The sequence below is a fragment of the Hemitrygon akajei genome, chromosome 29 (genome assembly GCF_048418815.1).
Source record: "Hemitrygon akajei chromosome 29, sHemAka1.3, whole genome shotgun sequence".
Lineage (NCBI taxonomy): Eukaryota > Metazoa > Chordata > Chondrichthyes > Myliobatiformes > Dasyatidae > Hemitrygon > Hemitrygon akajei.
Genome location: NC_133152.1, coordinates 7,795,822 through 7,814,562, shown reverse-complemented (window position 1 = coordinate 7,814,562; position 18,741 = coordinate 7,795,822). Strand labels below are relative to the sequence as shown.

The following is an 18,741-nucleotide window of genomic DNA, read 5'->3' as shown; positions in this document are numbered from 1 at the left end:
ATCATGTGACGTCGAGACTGTCCAGGTGATTTCGAGTGTTTCACAATTCCTAAGAGTATGTAAAGAGAGAAAGGAAACAAATCAATATAAAAGCTGGGAAATACAAGTTAGAGCTGTTGCTAAATCTGAATCCAAAAGGATAATATTAGCAATGCCCAACACATGAGACAGTACTTAAGGAAAGAAAAAAGCTTAGTTATATAACAGATGCATTAACATGCACAGACTTAACAACAGAATTAGCCAGTTCTGATCCAGATAGAAAACGCAAGATATTTGGCATAGAATGCCAAAAGGCTGTAGTGTACCTAGACAGAGATGAAATACTGTTTCTCAAACAGTATATAAGGCTATGGACAGCACATTAGAAATTGATTGTATTTGGGTAAATGAGTTTTAAAGCCCATAAATTGTAAAACAGAGGCAAATGTAATAGAGGTTGTGTGTTTCTATATCTTTTTCTCATATTCTCTTTTGGCATAGAAAGTTAATCAGTTGATTGTCTCTTTCATAAATCCCATTCACCCACCAGCTTCCCCAAGGACCTATTTTCTCTTAATTGGCCATTAAGAACCCCTTGATTCTTCCACCAAAAGCAATTTAAAGCAGTTAACTTAAACAGCACGTCTTTGAGAAAATGTGCAACCTACACAAATAGGGTATTGGAGAATAAAGATGAATCAGATCTCAAGCCTGCCCCATGATCAATTGTGCCTGATCTACTCCAGACCTTAGTTTCTGTGTGCCAGTTACCCCTGGCCTTCAGTCCTGATCTTCCAAATGTTTATCTACCTCCACTTTAGATACTTCAGATCATCTAGCTTCTATAACTCTCTGCTGTAGAGTATTCCAGAGATCCATTATCCTCTGCAAGAACTTTTTACCTAGCGAAGCTCGTAATAATCCACTTTCCAGCCTTAGGAAATCTTGATTCTCACATCCCCTTCATGCTGCTGAAGTTCCACTTTCTCCACTTCCTTGAGTTCACTGAAAAATATACAAGTTTCATGCATAACATGTAAAGAAAAATGAAAGAGTATTAATAGAATAGCATCCAATATACTGGAAAATCTGCTAGTTTAGCACGATCTGGCAAAAGTGCTAGATTATGTGTTTTAATGTGCCTTGATTTTAAATCAGCCCTTACTTTGGAACCAAGACTGTCCCTAGTGAAAACATCATGCTATTTACCCTGTCCTGGCATACTTCAATAAGATTGCCCGCCCTTCATTCTTCTTAACTTGAACATGGGTTATTGAAACTAAGACATAGTACCAGTTCCTGTTGTTCACTGTACAGATCTAGGAAAATAAAGTCAAATACAATGCAACACACAGTCAGAAAATATGCTGGTTCAAATCAGTACTGTGGGAAAAATAGCACCATTCATTTTCTTATAAAACAGTATTCCTTCAACATAACTACCTGTCTCAATCAATTGTACACATTAATGTAAGAGGTAAGAGCAGATGTAATTCTTATTTGTTTCTTTTTGTTAGTGCTGCAAAGTGAAATTAAATAATTGAATTTTAAGCTGCACAGAGATACAACATGGAAACATGCCCTGGCCCAAGGAGTCCATGCTAACTTTCAACTTCCCGTTTAGAGTAATCCTTTTACCTTCTCCCCACATTGTCATAGCCTCTGAGCTTCACTGATCTACAGACTAGAAGCAATTTATATTAGTCAATTTACCAACCCATATAAAGTTCAAAGTAGAGTTATTATCAAAGTATGTATGCAGTATACAATCCTGAGATTCGTCTTTCCACAGACAGCCACGAACCAAGAAACGCCATGGAACCCGTTCAAAGAAAAACACCAAGCCCCCAACGCACAAAGAACAAGAAATTGTATAAATGGCAAAAAATTAGCAAAAAAAACACAATTTAAAACAGTCTATGAATGTTCAGTTGAGTTCAATTTAGTGCTGTGAAGTTCATTGATTGCGGGCTGCACGGTCAGTCCACCCCTATCAAAATTGCACAAAATAGCAATTAAAAGGAAGTAAAAAGAAACCCAGATGCACATCATAACATGAACTAGAGTCCAATCCTCAAGCTGCATTGCTCAAGTCCCAAGACTCCAGCAACATCGAGCAAAAGGCGGAGTGAGAGAGAGACCGATCAAACACAGGCACCTTCCTCTGGGAGCAGTGAGACAGTCAAACACAGGCAGCCAATGCTGAACACACGCTTACCATTCGCTCTCATCTTTGTTGATTTCAATGTTGCTTGACAGTTTAATCGGCAAGATCAGAGAGAAATGGAGTTGAACATGGGCTCACGCCCAGTCTCCAGGCTTCTTGGCCTCCTAGCTGCACACTCTGTTCAAAACCTCACCGAACTCTCTCAGAGACAGCAAAACACCGACTGGACCATTCAATTGGCCTGAAAACACACCATCAAAATGTAGCTCACAGGTCCCAATAGTAGAAGAATCATATGTGAAAGAAGAAGTAAAATAAGTAGTTTCATGAACTGTCTGAAGGTTGTTCCCTAGAGTACCATTGTTTGCTGGCGCCATCTTCTCAAGAAGACCTTGTGATGTGACAGAAAACTGGAAACTCCTGAGTAAAAGATGAATGTGCATTCTCCACAAGGATGCCTTGAAGCTTTCTGTTCCTCCTTAAAACTCCCTTCATCCAAACCTCTGACATCTGATCTTGTAACTCTGCATGTGACTTTTCATATTTAAATTAAGTATTTTACCATATTTTACTATTGTAAATAACTGATAAAAAAAACCACAGTACTAAGATCCTTGGAAGAAGTTATCGTACAATGTTGTACAGCTATTAAATGGGTAGCTATTCATTTATGTGACTATTTAGATAGATAGATACTTTATTCATCCCCATGGGGAAATTCAACATTTTTTCCAATGTCCCATACACCTATTGTAGCAAAACTAATTACATACAATACTTAACTCAGTAAAAATACGATATGCATCTAAAATCACCCTCTCAAAAAGCATTAATAAATAGCTTTTAAAAAGTTCTTAAGTAGTTTACTTAAATACATTGAGTCCTAACCCCGGCACTTTAACATATCTTACTCCTGGCAGTTGAATTGTAAAGCGGAATGGCATTGGGGAGTATTGATCTCTTCATCCTGTCTGAGGAGCATTGCATCGATAGCAACCTGTCGCTGAAACTGCTTCTCTGTCTCTGGATGGTGCTATGTAGAGGATGTTCAGGGTTTTCCATGATTGACCGTAGCCTACTCAGCGCCTTTCGCTCTGCTACCGATGTTATACTCTCCAGTACTTTGCCCACGACAGAGCCCGCCTTCCTTACCAGCTTATTAAGACGTGAGGCGTCCCTCTTGTTAATGCTGCCTCCCCAACACCCCACCACAAAGAAGAGGGCGCTCTCCACAACTGACCTATAGAACATCTTCAGCATCTCACTACAAACATTGAATGATGCCAACCTTCTAAGGAAGTACAGTCGACTCTGTGCCTTCCTGCACAAGGCATCTGTGTTGGCAGTCCAGTCTAGCTTCTCCTCTAACTGCACTCCCAGATACTTGTAGGTCTTAACCTGCTCCACACATTCTCCATTAATGATCACTGGCTCCATATGAGGCCTAGATCTCCTTAAGTCCACCACCATCTCCTTGGTCTTGGTGATATTGAGACGCAGGTAGTTTGAGTTGCACCATATCACAAAGTCCTGTATCAGTTTCCTATACTCCTCCTCCTGTCCATTCCTGACACACCCCACTATGGCCGTGTCATCAGCGAACTTCTGCACATGGCAGGACTCCGAGTTATATTACCAATAGACCTTTAAATAAAAAGCTGAATCCCCCAAAAAAAGTCACAGTTCAGACCATTGATCCATAAGTGAGCTCAAGTCCCACAAGACAGATGGGAAATTTATCTTCAGTTCAAAAGTTCACTTACTAATATCAAAGTGTACAACTCAAATTCTTCTTCTCTGGGTAGCCATAAAACCAAGAAGGAAAAGAAAGGCAACACGATCATCAGCCCCTAAATACCCCCTCCCCGCACAAGAAAGCAAACAAAAATGGAACAAGCACATCAACACCCAAATTGCTCCTGCACAAAAATAAACAAACAAAATGGAACACGCACATTGACCCCTGTAACCCCCCACCCCCACAAAAAAAACAAGAAAGGTCGGGTGAAAAACAGAATACAAAAAACACTATAAGACCAAGGAAGTCTATAGTCCATGTCCAGGGCAAACTAGGGCAATATCCTCTGGGCACAGTGGCAGGCTCTCCCCTCTGGTTGTATAGCAGAGCGATCCTCAGCAAATACAAGGCAGGCAGCCAGTGCTCACCTTCCACATTCGCCCCAATGTTTTAATTTCCCTCGTTGCTTTAATCAGCGAAATGAAGTCAAACATAGCTCGTGGCCTGTCCCGGAGGCTGCGAAGCGCTGAAGCACCCAAACAATCTCCAATCTTTTGCATTCACCTTGATGTTTCAATCTCTGTCATCACTTTAATCAGCAAAATGGAGATGTGCATTGGTTCAGCCACCTTTCCATAGCCTGCTCTCCATGTGGTTCACTCATGCTGCCTCTGCTCCCGGAATCCTCTCAAAGACTGCGGAACGCTGGAACACCCAAATGATCTCCAAACAATAAATCACAGGCTCCAACAATTCCAGTATCACATCTAAGATGAAAAACAAACGTAATAGACATAAAAGAAGTGAAGTATATGATTTCATGATCTATCCAGAAGAAGTTGGCTAAAGGAGCATTGTATGCAGGTGCCATCTTGACTGGAAAGTACAATTAAATAAAGTAAGATTTTATTCAAGGGAAAGTTTGCTTCCACAATATATATTGAACTACCGCATTACTGTTTTAAAAAAACAATCTAATTCACTAATGTCCTTCAGGAAAGAAAACGTGCCAACTTTCCACATCTCACAAAGGAATGAATTTAAAAAACTGGTCCTTATGTCCAGAATGGTGCTTTAAAGTTCAGAAGTTATCTTGTTAAGCCTCTATCATTTATTCTATTGATATCATACCTTTGCCATAGTTTCAGCTGCGTAATAGACAATAGGTTCAGAAGTAGACCATTCGGCCCTTCGAGCCTGCACCGCCATTCTGAGATCATGGCTGATCATCTACTATCAATACCCGGTTCCTGCCTTGTCCCCATATCCCTTGATTCCCCTATCCATAAGATACCTATCTAGCTCCTTGAAAGCATCCAGAGAATTGGCCTCCACTGCCTTCCGAGGCAGACCCCCACAACTCTCTGGGAGAAGAAGTTTTTCCTTAACTCTGTCCTAAATGACCTACCCCTTATTCTCAAACCATGCCCTCTGGTACTGGACTCTCCCAGCATCTGGAACATATTTCCTGCCTCTATCTTGTCCAATCCCTTAATAATCTTATATGTTGCAATCAGATCCCCTCTCAATCTCCTTAATTCCAGCGTGTACAAACCCAGTCTCTCTAACCTCTCTAGTAAGACAGTCCGGACATCCCAGGAATTAACCTGGTGAATCTATGCTGCACTTCCTGTACAGCCAGGATGTCCTTCCTTAACCCTGGAGACCAAAACTGTACACAATACTCCAGGTGTGGTCTCACCAGGGCCCTGTACAAATGCAAGAGGATTTCCTTGCTCTTGTACTCAATTCCCTTTGTAATAAAGGCCAACATTCCATTAGCCTTCTTCACTGCCTGCTGCACTTGCTCATTCACCTTCAGTGACTGATGAACAAGGACTCCTAGATCTCTTTGTATATCTCTCTTACCTAACTCTACACCGTTCAGATAATAATCTGCCTTCCTGTTCTTACTCCCAAAGTGGATAACCTCGCACTTATTCACATTAAACGTCATCTGCCAAGTAACTGCCCACTCACTCAGCCTATCCAAGTCACCCTGAATTCTCCTGACATCCTCATCACGTCACACTGCCACCCAGCTTAGTATCATCAGCAAATTTGTTGATGTTATTCTCAATGCCTTCATCTAAATCGTTGATGTAAATCGTAAACAGCTGTGGTCCCGATACTGAGCCCTGTGGCACCCCACTAGTCACCACCTGCCATTCCGAGAAACACTCATTCACCGTTACCCTTTGCTTTCTATCTGCCAACCAGTTTTCTATCCATGTCAATATCTTGCCCCCAATGCCATGATATATTTACGTAATATATTCTAACGTAAATCCATTGCTTCTATGTTTAATAACCCCTTCCTAGTACAGGTTAGTCATATTGTATCTTTTATTTATTATTCCATTATAAGTTTTATGTGCACCCCAGTTTGGGGTGGGTACAGTATGTATCCATAGCCTTATTTATAGCTTTGATATTCTCCCCCGATTACTCCCTACCTTTGACCCTTACTCCTTGACCAATTTTGTCTCAAAATTGTATTTTACTTTTGATGGTGCATCTCTTCATCTTTATTCCTTTGATAGAGCCTACTTCATTTCAGTCACATACTCAGTCTTTGGGATTCCAATCTTAGATTCAAGAAACAATGGTTGATCTAATTTGTGTTTCATTTCAAGGTGTCTTATTCATCAGGTGCCAGTGTTACCTTGTGGCAGATCATTTTATTACCATTTGTAGACACTAATTGGCAAGCAGATCCAATTTATTCCACACTTATTTCCAAGTTGTATGTTCTAAGAATAAATTAATTGGAGAAGTCATTAGTCTGTGCCCCTTTCAGATTCATTTCATCCTTGGTAAATGTTGAATAAGAAAAGGCTGTCTAGCCAGCTGGTGGTTTAGTGGTTTTGAGGTGAATGGTCCTGAGTTCAAATCCGGCTAGCTTCTAGCACAATTTCCATCTCTGCTGGGTTGAGCATCAAGCTATCAACTTGGCCTCGCAAAAAAAAATTCAATTGCTATGGAAACAGCAAAAATGCAGCCCGTTGCACCACAAGGCATAAAAAGAAACAACAAGAAAAGTCTGTGAGCTTGTGATGCAATAATGTGTAGACAGTTTTGGACAGCATGGGAATAAGTATAAGAACTGCATATGCGTAAATTCTTACCAGTGTCTCCTGTTTGCACAGATGACAGCAGACCAGCAAATGGCGAAGAGAGAGCAAACCAAGGGCAGACCAGGAAGTGAGACTGCACCTCCAGAAAAGAAGCCTAAACTGGGGACTGAAAAGCCGAAACATCCCAAAAATTTCAAACCATTCGATTACAGCAAGTCTGATTTCAAAGTATTTGCAGGTCTGTTGTAGCTTGATAAAGTTTAATACTTTGATGGTTAAAACATTGTTTGTTATTATGGAGAAGTGTTTGTAAAACTTTTGATTGCTTGACAGATGTGCAAACTCAGCTCCATGATCAGCTGACATTTTCAAATGAAAAGGGACTGTGTCAGTGCATTTCTACTTTGTTAAGATAGAATGTACCATTGTGAGCACTCTGCATGTTTGAACAGTGTAGTTTTCAGACTGAAACACTTTATGAGTGCATAATCCTGGCTAGTGATGAACAGTTTTGGGAAACAGTAGCATTAAACTCTTGGACAAATAAGAATAGGCCAACAAGTCTTTGTGGTACTTTGTTAATGTGGTTTTAATTATTAAAGGTAGAGCACATTCCCCTGATGAATCAATGAGTATTGTATGGTCTGTACTGAGCATATGGATTAAGAATGCTCTTGGGTCAATGCTAACTTGTCTTATTTCAGATGGATTAAGCAGTATGGGCACCAGGATAGATCTTATACCCTATCTGTTAAGAGGGAAAATCAGTTAAGGATTTCTGCTTTTGATTACCATCCTTGATCCTTTTTGCACTGTTTTCTGTACGTGCATCTGGCAAAATCAAAAGTGTATTTCAAAAGTAAATTATTGTATGTGTTATTTTTATTTACCTTGTATACTATTATTTTGTGTCATCACTGTATTCAGAACATTGTTGCCTTTTCCCATGATGAATGATGTATTAGCACTTATTGTGTAATGACTTACACAATTGTTGTGATATAGATGGAACCTATTCAGCTCCTCGTGTAGATGAAACATAGAAAAGTAACCATTGGACAAAGGTTCACTCTGCAAAATGCCTTTTAACCACTTTGCAGAGCGAGCGTGTAATTACACAAATATTGGTGTAGGTGAGATGAGGAAGGAGGATTGTGTGGAGCTTCTCCTACACATTATAATTTTGAAAGATGAAGCAAATTGATTTTATAGTATATGCAAACATTTTACAACATTTAATTATTCCTTTCAGCTGGAAGCAAATCCAAGGAAACAACCCAGTTTGATCCAAATCTTCAAGCAGATGCTCCTCGATCTAAGGTAAAGCCACTACTACAAACTGTACTATGCTGCAACTTTTTATTTCACCTTGGAAATTTTTCCTGAAGCAATTTCTAAAGTAGCTTCAGCAAAATTTTGCCATTCCTGTGAAAGATCAGCAAAATTTTAATTTAAAGAAATAATTATTATAAAGAAACCATAAATTTTGTCTCCTCATCTTAAAGACAATATCCTCATGCAATATTTCTGCACTTGCCACCTGCTCTATTTATGTTATGTGGCTGGAGTGGAACTGGTGAGTAACACTACCTTGCTGGCCACACTTTCTCATCCTGATTGTTTCCAAACCTGGCTTGGTAATATGAGACAGAGGTGATGATGGAGAGTTGCTCTGATCAGTGATATAACAAACAAATCAGTGATAAGACTGTTATATACAGTGCATTAATAATGTGAATGTAGAAGGTATCCTTTGTAAGTCTGCAAGTGATCAGATAATTGATTGTTTTTGAGGGTAGTCATGGGCTCATAGATTGATATTGATCAGCTGGTAAGTTGGACAGGGCAATGACAGACAGAATTTAAATCCACTGACTGCAAGGTGATGCACTTCATTTGAAGCACTATATTTTTATGTTTTATTGAATGTTTTTATTGGAAATAATTTTTTTTCTTGTCATTATTCCTAAACAATACAGTATAACAACTATTTACATTGTATTAGGTATTATAAGTAATCTAGAGATGATTTAAAGTATATGGGAGGATGTGCATATGTTTGGAGCTTTGCCGGTTCTTAAAGTCCACCGCACTGAGATAGGTTAAATAAGGGACTTGAGCATACGTGTTTTTTGGTATTTGGGGTGGTGGGGGGGGTTCTGAAATCTGAAAAATTCTGAATTCCAAAATGCAACTGGCCCCAAGGATTTCAGACAAAGGATTATGGACCCTTGTTCAGGAAGAAAGTGATCTCAATGTACAAGTCCAAAAATACTTGAAGGTGGCAGGATGGATAGGATGCTGAAGAAAGACATATGATTGCTTTCATCAGCTGTGGGAGAGAACTTAGGAGCAGGGAGATCTTGTTACAGTTTTATAAAACATTGCTTAGGCCTCAGCTGGAGAATATGCACTGTTTTGATTGTCCTGGAGAGTGGTACTGGGGAGAGTGCTGTGAAAATTTACTAGTGTTGCCTGGATTGGAGCATCTTATTTATGAAGAGATACTGGGTATGGCTTGTTTTTCTTGGAGTTGAGGGGTTGAGGCATAACAGTAGAAGTATACAAATCATGAGGGGGTTGATAGTAGGAAACCTATTGCCTTGGTATAGCTTTAAGGTGAGGAGTAAGAAGGTTAAAGTGGCTCTGAGAATGAAAATTTTCATCAGGAGGGTGCTTTCAATGTGAAGTGAACTGCTTTAGAAGGTGTAGGAGTCAGGTACTCTCACAACGTTTAGAAACATAGAAAACCTACAGCACAATACAGCCCCGTCGGCCCACAAAGCTGTGCCGAACATGTCCTTACCTTAGAACTACCTAGAGTTACTTATAACCCTCTATTTTTCTAAGCTCCATTTACCTAGCCAGGAGTCTCTTAAAAATCCCTATCGTTTCCACATCCACTGCCGGCAGCCGATTCCACACACTCACCAATCTTTGCATTAAAAAAACTTACCCTGACATCTCTGTACCTACTTCCAAGCACCTTAAATTTATGCCCTCTCCTGCTAGTCATTTCAGCCCTGGGTAAAAGCCTCTGACTATCCACACGATCAATGCCTCTCATTATCTTATACACCTCTATCAAGTCACCTCTCATCCTCTGTCACTCCAAGGAGAAAAGGCCGAGTTCACTCAACGTATTTTCATAAGGCATGCTCCCCAATACAGGCAACATCCTTGTAAATCTCCTCTGCACCCTTTCTATAGTTTCCACATCCTTCCTGTAGTGAGGCGACCAGAATTAGGCAAAGTACTCCAAGTGGGGTCTGACCAGGGTCCTATATAACTGCATCGTTACCTCTCAGCTCTTAACTCAATCCCACGGTTGATGAAGGCCAATGCACCGATTGCCTTCTTATCCACAGAGTCAACCTGCGTAGCAGCTTTGAGTGTTCTATGGACTCGGACCCCAAGATCCCTCTGATCCTTCACACTGCCAAGAGTCTTATAACAATCACAGCACGGAAACAGGCCATTCCGGCCCTCCTAGTCTTACCATTATTACTATATTCTGCCATCATTTTTGACCTACCAAAATGAACCACCTCACACTTATCTGGGTTAAATTCCATCTGCAACTTCTCAACCCAGTTTTGCATCCTATTAATGTCCGGCTGTAATCTCTGACAGCCCTGCACACTCTCCACAACACTCCCAGCCTTTGTGTCATCAGCAAATTTACTAACCCATCCCTCCACTTCCTCATCCAGGTCATTTATATTTAAAACAATCAAGAAGAGTAGGGGTCTAAGAACAGATCTCTGAGGCACCCCACTGGTGACCGACCTCCATGCAGAATATGACCCATCTACAACCATTCTTTGCCCTTCTGTGGACAAGCCAGTTCTGAATCCACAAAGCAATGTCCCCTTGGATCCCATGCCTCCTTACTTTCTGAATAAGCCTTGCATGGGGTACCTTATCAAATGCCTTGTTCAAATCCATGTACACTACATCTATGGCTCTACCTTCATCAATGTGTTTAGTCACATCCTCAAAAAATTCATTCAGGCTCGTAAGGCACGACCTGCCTTTGACAAAGCCATGCTGACTATTACTGATCATATTATGCCTCTCCAAATATTCATAAATCCTGCTTCTCAGGATCTTCTCCATCAACTTGCCAACCACTGAAGTAAGACTCACTGGTCTATAATTTCCTGGGCTATCTCTATTCCCTTTCTTGAATAATGGAACAACATCCACAACTGTCGAATCCTCCAAAACCAATCCCGTCCTCATTAATGATGCAATGATCATCTGCAGAGGCTCAGCAATCTCCTCCCTCGCTTCCCACAGTAGCCTGGGGTACTTCCCATCTGGTCCTGGTGACTTATCCAACTTGATGCTTTCCAAAAGCTCCAGCACATCCTCTTCCTCAATATCTACATGCTCAAGCTTTTCAGTCCACTGCAAGTCATCCCTACAATTTCCAAGATCCTTTTCCATAGTGAATACTGAAGCAAAGTATTCATTAAGTACCTCTGCTATCTCCTCTGGTTCCATACACACTTCTCCACTCTCACACTTGATTGGCCCTATTCTCTCATGTCTTATCCTCTTGCTCGTAACATACTTGTAGAATACCTTGAGGGTTTCCTTAATCCTGCTCGCCAAGGCCTTCTCATGGCCCCTTCTGGCTCTCCTAATTTCTTTCTTCAGCTCCTTCCTGCTAGCCTTATAATCTTCTAGATCTCTATCATTACCAAGTTTTTTGAATCTTTTGTAAGCTCTTCTTCTTGACTAGATTTACAACAGCCTTTGTACACCATGGTTCCTGTACCCTACCATCCTTTCCCTGTCTCATGGAACGTACCTATTGCAGAACCCCACGCAAATATCCCCTGAACATTTGCCACGTTTCTTCTGTACATTTCTCCGAGAACATCTGTTTCCAATTTATGCTTCCAAGTTCCTGCCTGATAGCCTCATTTTTCCCCTTACTCCAATTAAATGTTTCCTTAACTTGTCTATTCCTATCTTTCTCCGATACTACGGTAAAGGAGATAGATTGTGATCACTATCTCCAAAATGCTGTCCCAATGAGAGACCTGACACCAGGTTCATTTCACAATACCAGATCAAGTACAGACTCTCTTCTTGTAGGCTTATCTACATATTGTGTCAAGAAACCTTCCTGAACACACCTAACAAACTTCACCCCATCTAAACCCCTCACTCTGGGGAGATGCCAATCAATATTTGGGAAATTAAAATCTCCCACCACAACAACCCTGTTATTATTACACCTTTGCAGAATCTGTCTAACTATCTGCTCCTCGATGTCCCTGTTACTATTGGGCTGTCTATAAAAAAAACACCCAGTAGAGTTATTGACCCCTTCCTATGCCTAACTTCCACCCACAGAGACTCCGTAGACAACCCCTCCGTGACTTCCTCCTTTTCTGCAGCCGTGACACTATCCCTGATTAACATTGCCACGCCCCCACCTCTTTTGCCACCCTCCCTGTCCTTTCTGAAACATCTAAAGCCTGGCACTTGAAGGAGTCATTCGTGCTGCTGCACCGTACAAGTCTCTGTAATGGCCACAACATCATAGCTCCAAGTGCTGATCCACGCTCTAAGCTCATCTGCCTTGTTCATAATACTCCTTGCATTAAAATAGACACATCTCAAACCATCAGTCTGAGCTTGTCCCTTCTCTATCACCTGCCTATCCTCCCTTTCGCACTGTCTTCAAGCTTTCTCTATTTGTGAGCCAACCTCCTTTTCCTCCATCATTTCAGTTCGGTTCCCACCCCCCAGCAATTCTAGTTTAAACTCTCCAATAGCCTTAGCAAACCTCCCCACCAGGATATTGGTCCCTCTGGGATTCAAGTGCAACCTGTCCTTTTTGTACAGGCCACCCCTGCTCAAATTCCTCAGCCACACATTTATCTTCCACCTCATCCTATTCCTATACTCACTGTCATGTGGCACAGGCAGTAATCCCGAGATTACTACCTTTGAGGTCCTGCTTCTCAGCTTCCTTCCTAACTCCCTGTAGTCTGCTTTCAGGACCTCCTCCTTTTTTCTACCTATCTCGTTGGTACCAATATGTACCACGACCTCTGGCTGTTCTCCTTCCCACTTCAAGATATTGTGGACGCGATCAGAAACATCCTGGGCTCTGGCACCTGGGAGGCAAACTACAATCCACGTTTCTTTCCTGTGTTCACAGAATTGCCTATCTGACCCCCTAACTATAGAGTCCCCTATCACTGCTGCCATCCTCTTCCTTTCCCTACCCTTCTGAGCCACAGGGCCAGACTCTGTGCCAGAGCCGCAGCCGCTGTTGCTTCCCCCAGGTAGGCCAACTCAAACAGGAGTACTTGTTGTAAAGGGGACAGCCACTGGGGTACTCTCTAGCATCTGCCTCTTGCCCTTCCCTCTCCTGACTGTTACCCACATCTGTCTCCCCAGGCCCTGGAGTGACTCCCTGCCTATAGTTCGTCTCTAACACCTCCTCACTCTCTCTGAACAGACGAAGGTCATCGAGCTGCAGCTCCAGTTCCCTAACGTGGTCCCTAAGGAGCTGCAGCTGGTGCAGATGTGGCCATCCGGGATGCTGGGAGTCTCCAGGACTCCCCACGTCTGACACTGAGCAGAGAAAACCGGCCTCATGCACTACTTTCTGTCTGAATTCTACATGGATAACCTACCTTGCCTCGACCCTTTATTGCCGAAACCCCATTAAGCCAAAGCCTTCCTACTCTGTCTCCCGCACTGGCTGACCTCCATACGCTTGCGCAGTTGTGCACAGTTCAAACTGCTGAAGAATTTAAGAATCGCCAAGGCATAGTAGGCAACAGATCAAATGCTGGTAAAGGAGATGAGTATGTAATGCTCAGCATAGATGTGGTGGACTCAGGGGCCTCTTTGTATGTATGACTCCAACTTCATCACCGGAACTGAGCATTCAGAATTGCTTAGTAAGCATTTCAGAAAACTTTAATGTCAATTTAATCATATTTTTCTTAGTGATGTAGATTTTATCCTAATGTCATGTCCATAGAGTTAAAAATTAAATGCTATTAATCAAATGAACAATGTTAATTATTTTAAACTGCTCCAAAAACATCTCTTTCCTTTAGAAAACAGGAAAGAAGAATCGTCAAAATACAGGAGGCAAGAGCATGTCCTTCAACAACAATTCTGAAAGGTAACACTGAACATTGCAGTTATCCCAACAAACATGCAGTGAAATCTTGCAGCCTCATTTTAAGCATGCCCAGCTTTTAACACTCAACAGAAAAAGGATAAAGCTAGCTCTGGCTGTACTGTGAAATTCAGGCATATTTTTAAAACATGCTATCTTCACAAGCTAACAGTAAAGAGCATCCACTTAGCATATTATAAACAAGGCCACAGATTTTACATTACATTACAGTTGCTTAGTGCGATTTCCAAAATATTCCTCAAAGTTTGTTTGATTTAAATCACCCACTTATGTCCTCACCAATGACTGGGTGCAGATATGCTCACAAACTATGCCTGTGAAAATGTCAGTCTTCATCTTTGAACTTGTTCTTTAGAACATGCAGCAATCCCTTCAACCACTACTTCTATTCAGTTTGATCACAGCCAGTCTGCATCTAAATTTCCTTTACCTGCTTTGGACTTTTTCCACCCTTAAAAACTTTGTTTAACAAAAATAACTTAATTTTAAAAACTTAGGTTGATTCATAGAGTCTGGTCTTTATGGAAGATTGAGAATGCTAGGTTTCCTGGAAGATCGAGTTTTAGGTTACCAGTCCCCTTTGTGTGAAGAATTATTTTTGTAATGTTTTGCAAATCCAAATCATAAAACTAATGGAAAGAAAAACATGGAGCCGGGGTACACGTCCACTTCTTAGTTTTACTTTTAGTGAGGTGTGCTCGTATAATGTATGGCGTAATGATGTATGCCATTCATCTTTTCTTACAGATAACCCATAATGAATTATGTAAACAGAGAATGCTTAGTTAAACAATATATTTACAATATTGCTGAAATATTAAATACACAAGTTTTCTGACATCACCCCTAGGTATCATAAATAACACTATAATTTTCTCTCTTTTGCATTAACCTCTCAGATATTTAATATTAGATTACTTTCCTTCTAACTGATTTTGTTTTCCATCTTCTCACCTACCTTCTCCCCATTATTACAGAGGTTTCAGACACAGTTGGCCAGCAAGATAGAAAACTGGGCTTGGCACTGAACTGAACAGAGGCACCTTTTCCATCAAGGTTGTTACCATTTCCCATCATTATTATGTACTTGATTGTTTGCAGTTTCTGGGATACCATTGCACTATGTGAAGAGCATTTTACAATAAATCTTTTGCAAAATTGTTAATTCTGCCTTTTGGTAATTATTAAATATTACAATCAAATATTCACCCTTGTGAATAACTAGGATTGTGTAAAATGATAATTGTTTTAGCAAAGACAAACTTTCCTTGTATCTGAGGGAATAAAAATTCCTGTCACAACTCAAGTGACTGCTAAATGACTGCTTGTTTGTGAATTGTTTCATTATTCATATTTTTTTTAGAACATTTACATTACTGGCAAGGCCATCCTTTATTCCCCATTCCTTGTCACCCTTTTGAAAAAAAAACCTATGAACCACCAACGTAGTAACACTAGTAAAATCATGTTAAATATAAGAGACTTGTGTCTGTTAATTCAAAATGGGTCATATTTAGTTCCCACCTTTGATCGCCCTGCTGCCACATTTCTGCAATGGCAATTAGATTAGATTATCTCCCTAGTTGTGCGTATAGCATGCATTTAGGTGCAGGCACACCATGACATTCAAATGGGTTATGTTCCTGAAACTTACTGGTAAACCAACTTAATTACAGGTCAGAGTATGTTCTTAATGTCAATAACTTCTGCCACTGACAGGCAGAATTGTCTGTGGTGTTGCTGGTGCACAGTTCTCTCATAACTCAGGGTCACAGACTGATCCTCCACACTGCCAAAAGTCTTACCATCAATACTATATTCTGCCAACATATTTGAGCTACAAAATGATCCACCTCACACTTAACAACACACACAAAATGCTGGTGGAACACAGCAGGCCAGGCAGCATCTATAGGGAGAAGCGCTGCTCAGGATTAGAGAGACAACAAGTCACAGCATAGGAGTAAGTCCTTTGGCACAGTCCATGCTGACAGTCAACCCAATCATTTATACTAACCCCAAATTAATATATATTAAGTCCCAGATTCTATCACTCATCCTCACTTCAGGAGAAATTTACTGTGCCCAGTTAATGTACCAACCAGCATGTCTCTGCAATGTTGGAGGAAACCTGAATAACCAGAGGAAATCCGTATTAACAGGGAGAATGTGCATATTCCAGGCAGGCAGCAGGCTCTCAACCAGCTAGCATTTCGATCATCTTGTCATAACTAGTTTGTTCACATTTTTTTACTGTTTGTTTTTAAATAAGTGTTGGTGAATACCCACACTGGCAAGCTACCAAAGCATAATCTCACTTCGTGGATCCAGAATTGGCTTGCACAAGGAAGGCAAAGAGTGGTTGTAGATGGGTCATATTCTGCATGGAGGTTGGTGACCAGTGGTGTGCCTCAGGGATCTGTTCTGGGACCCCTTCGTGATTTTTATAAATGACCTGGATGAGGAAGTGGAGGGATGGGTTAGTAAGTTTGCTGATGACACAAAGGTGGTGGGTGTTGTGGATAATGTGGAGGGCTGTCAGAGGTTACAGTGGGACATCGATAGGATGCAAAACTGGGCTGAGAAGTGACAGATGGACTTCAAACCAGTTAAGTGTGAGTCCTGACGAAGGGTCTCGGCCCAAAATGTCGACAGCGCTTCTCCCTATAGATGCTGCCTGGCCTGCTGTGTTCCACCAGCATTTTGTGTGTGTTGTTGAGTGTGAGGTGGCTCATTTTGTAGCTCAAATATGTTGGCAGAATATAGTATTGATGTTAAGACTTTTGGCAGTGTGGAGGATCAGTGGGATCTTAGGATCCAAGTCCATAGGACACTCAAAGCTGCTGCGCAGATTGACTGTGATTAAGAAGGCATACGGTGCATTGGCCTTCATCAACTGTGGGATTGAGTTCAAGAGCCGAGAGGTAATGTTACAGCTATATACCACCCTGGTCAGACTCCACTTGGAGTACTGTGCTCAGTTCTGGTCACCTCACTACAAGAAGGATGTGGAAACTATAGAATGGGTGCAGAGGAGATTTACAAGGACGTTGCCTGGATTGGGGAGCATGCCTTATGAGAATAGGTTGAGTGAACTCGGCCTTTTCTCCTTGGAGCGGCAGAGGATGAGAGGTGACCTGATAGTAGTGTATAAGGTGATGAGAGGCATTGATCGTGTGGATAATCAGAGGGTTTTTCCCCAGGGCTGAAATGGCTAACATGAGAAGGCACAGTTTTAAGATGCTTGGAAGTAGGTACAGGGGAGATGTCAGGGCTAAGTTTTTTATGCAGAGTGGTGAGTGCATGGAATGGGCTGCCGGCGACGGTGTGGAGGTGGATATGATAGGGTCTTTTAAGAGACTCCTGGATAGGTACATGGAAAAACAGGGCTATAGGTAACCCTAAATAATTTCTAAAGTAAGTACATGTTCAGCACAATATTGTGGGCCAAAGGGCCTGTATTGTGCTGTAGGTTTTCTATGTTTCTATAAAGGAAGATATTGATTCAGCCTTTTGTATATGAAGTATTCATATGTTGTAAAGCATCAGTGGTGCTTATCTTGCTTGCCTTTGTTATTGCTGAATATTAATTTTGCCAGTTAGATATATTTCTAAATTTCCACCCAGCTTTGTTTCTTTCCCACTTCACTCTCTTCTTGGGTACCCATCTCACTGCAGAGCCAGTCTAAGTCCTCCAGAAGGGTTCCTTGCCTGAGATCAATGGTCCAGTGCTATTCCATCATATTTAAACTTAAATGCAACCTGTTTTGCCAGTTGAGCAGGTCATACTCAGGGAGTGTGAAGGAGGAGAATGGCATGATGTATGTAAGGAATAGTTTCTGGAATGTGACCATGACAAACTATTGCTTGTCAAATAAGTAGGATAGTTCTGTTCATTTCAACATACCGGCATTTTTGGAAAGGACTTTGCAACATTGACTGAAGTAGTAAAATTTATCATCAGCGTACATAACGTCACCACACACAACCCCGGGACTCTCTTTCTGTGAGTCTGTAGAACAGTAACTGTTAACTGTAAACAAACTGCAATTGCAGATATAAATAGCAAACATGAAATGACAATATCAATATGAAATTATAATATAAAAATCCTTAAATGAGTATAGCTATCCCTTTTTGTTCAAGAGCCTGATTATTGAGGGGTTGTAACTGTTCCAGAACCTGGTGGTGTGAGTCCTACAGCCCTTGTACCGTCTACCTGATGGCAGCAGCAAGAAAAGAGCACGGCCTGGGTGGTGAGGATCTTTGATGATGGATGCTGCCTACAGCAACACTTCATGTAGATGTGCTCAATTGTTGGGAGGGCTTTACCCGTGATGTACTGGGCTCAATCTGTTACCTTTTGTAGGATTTTCCACTCAAAGGCGTTGGTGTTTCTGTACCAGGCCGTAATGCAGCCAGTCCACCGCACATTCCACCACACACTTCTATACAAGTTTGCCAAGATTTTCCATGATATGCCATACTTCCGAGACCCATGAAGAAGTCGAGGCACTGGCGTGCTTTCTTTGCAATATTTATATGGTGGGTCCAGGACAGATCCTCTGAGATTGTGACACTCAGGAATTTAAAG

At 41.3% G+C, this 18,741-nt stretch overlaps 1 protein-coding gene across 1 annotated transcript in view; it reads left to right on the top strand.

Moving 5' to 3' along the window:
• Positions 1 to 15,469, top strand: part of exosc10 (exosome component 10) — an 82,076-nt gene extending 66,607 nt beyond the window's left edge. The window contains exons 22-25 of the mRNA XM_073031665.1: positions 7,037 to 7,202; positions 8,217 to 8,284; positions 14,062 to 14,129; positions 15,125 to 15,469. Of these exons, the coding sequence (XP_072887766.1) occupies positions 7,037 to 7,202; positions 8,217 to 8,284; positions 14,062 to 14,129; positions 15,125 to 15,155 (333 nt within the window). The 3' untranslated portion in view covers positions 15,156 to 15,469. The remainder of the gene's footprint in view (positions 1 to 7,036; positions 7,203 to 8,216; positions 8,285 to 14,061; positions 14,130 to 15,124) is intronic.
• Positions 15,470 to 18,741: the final 3,272 nt, after the last annotated feature.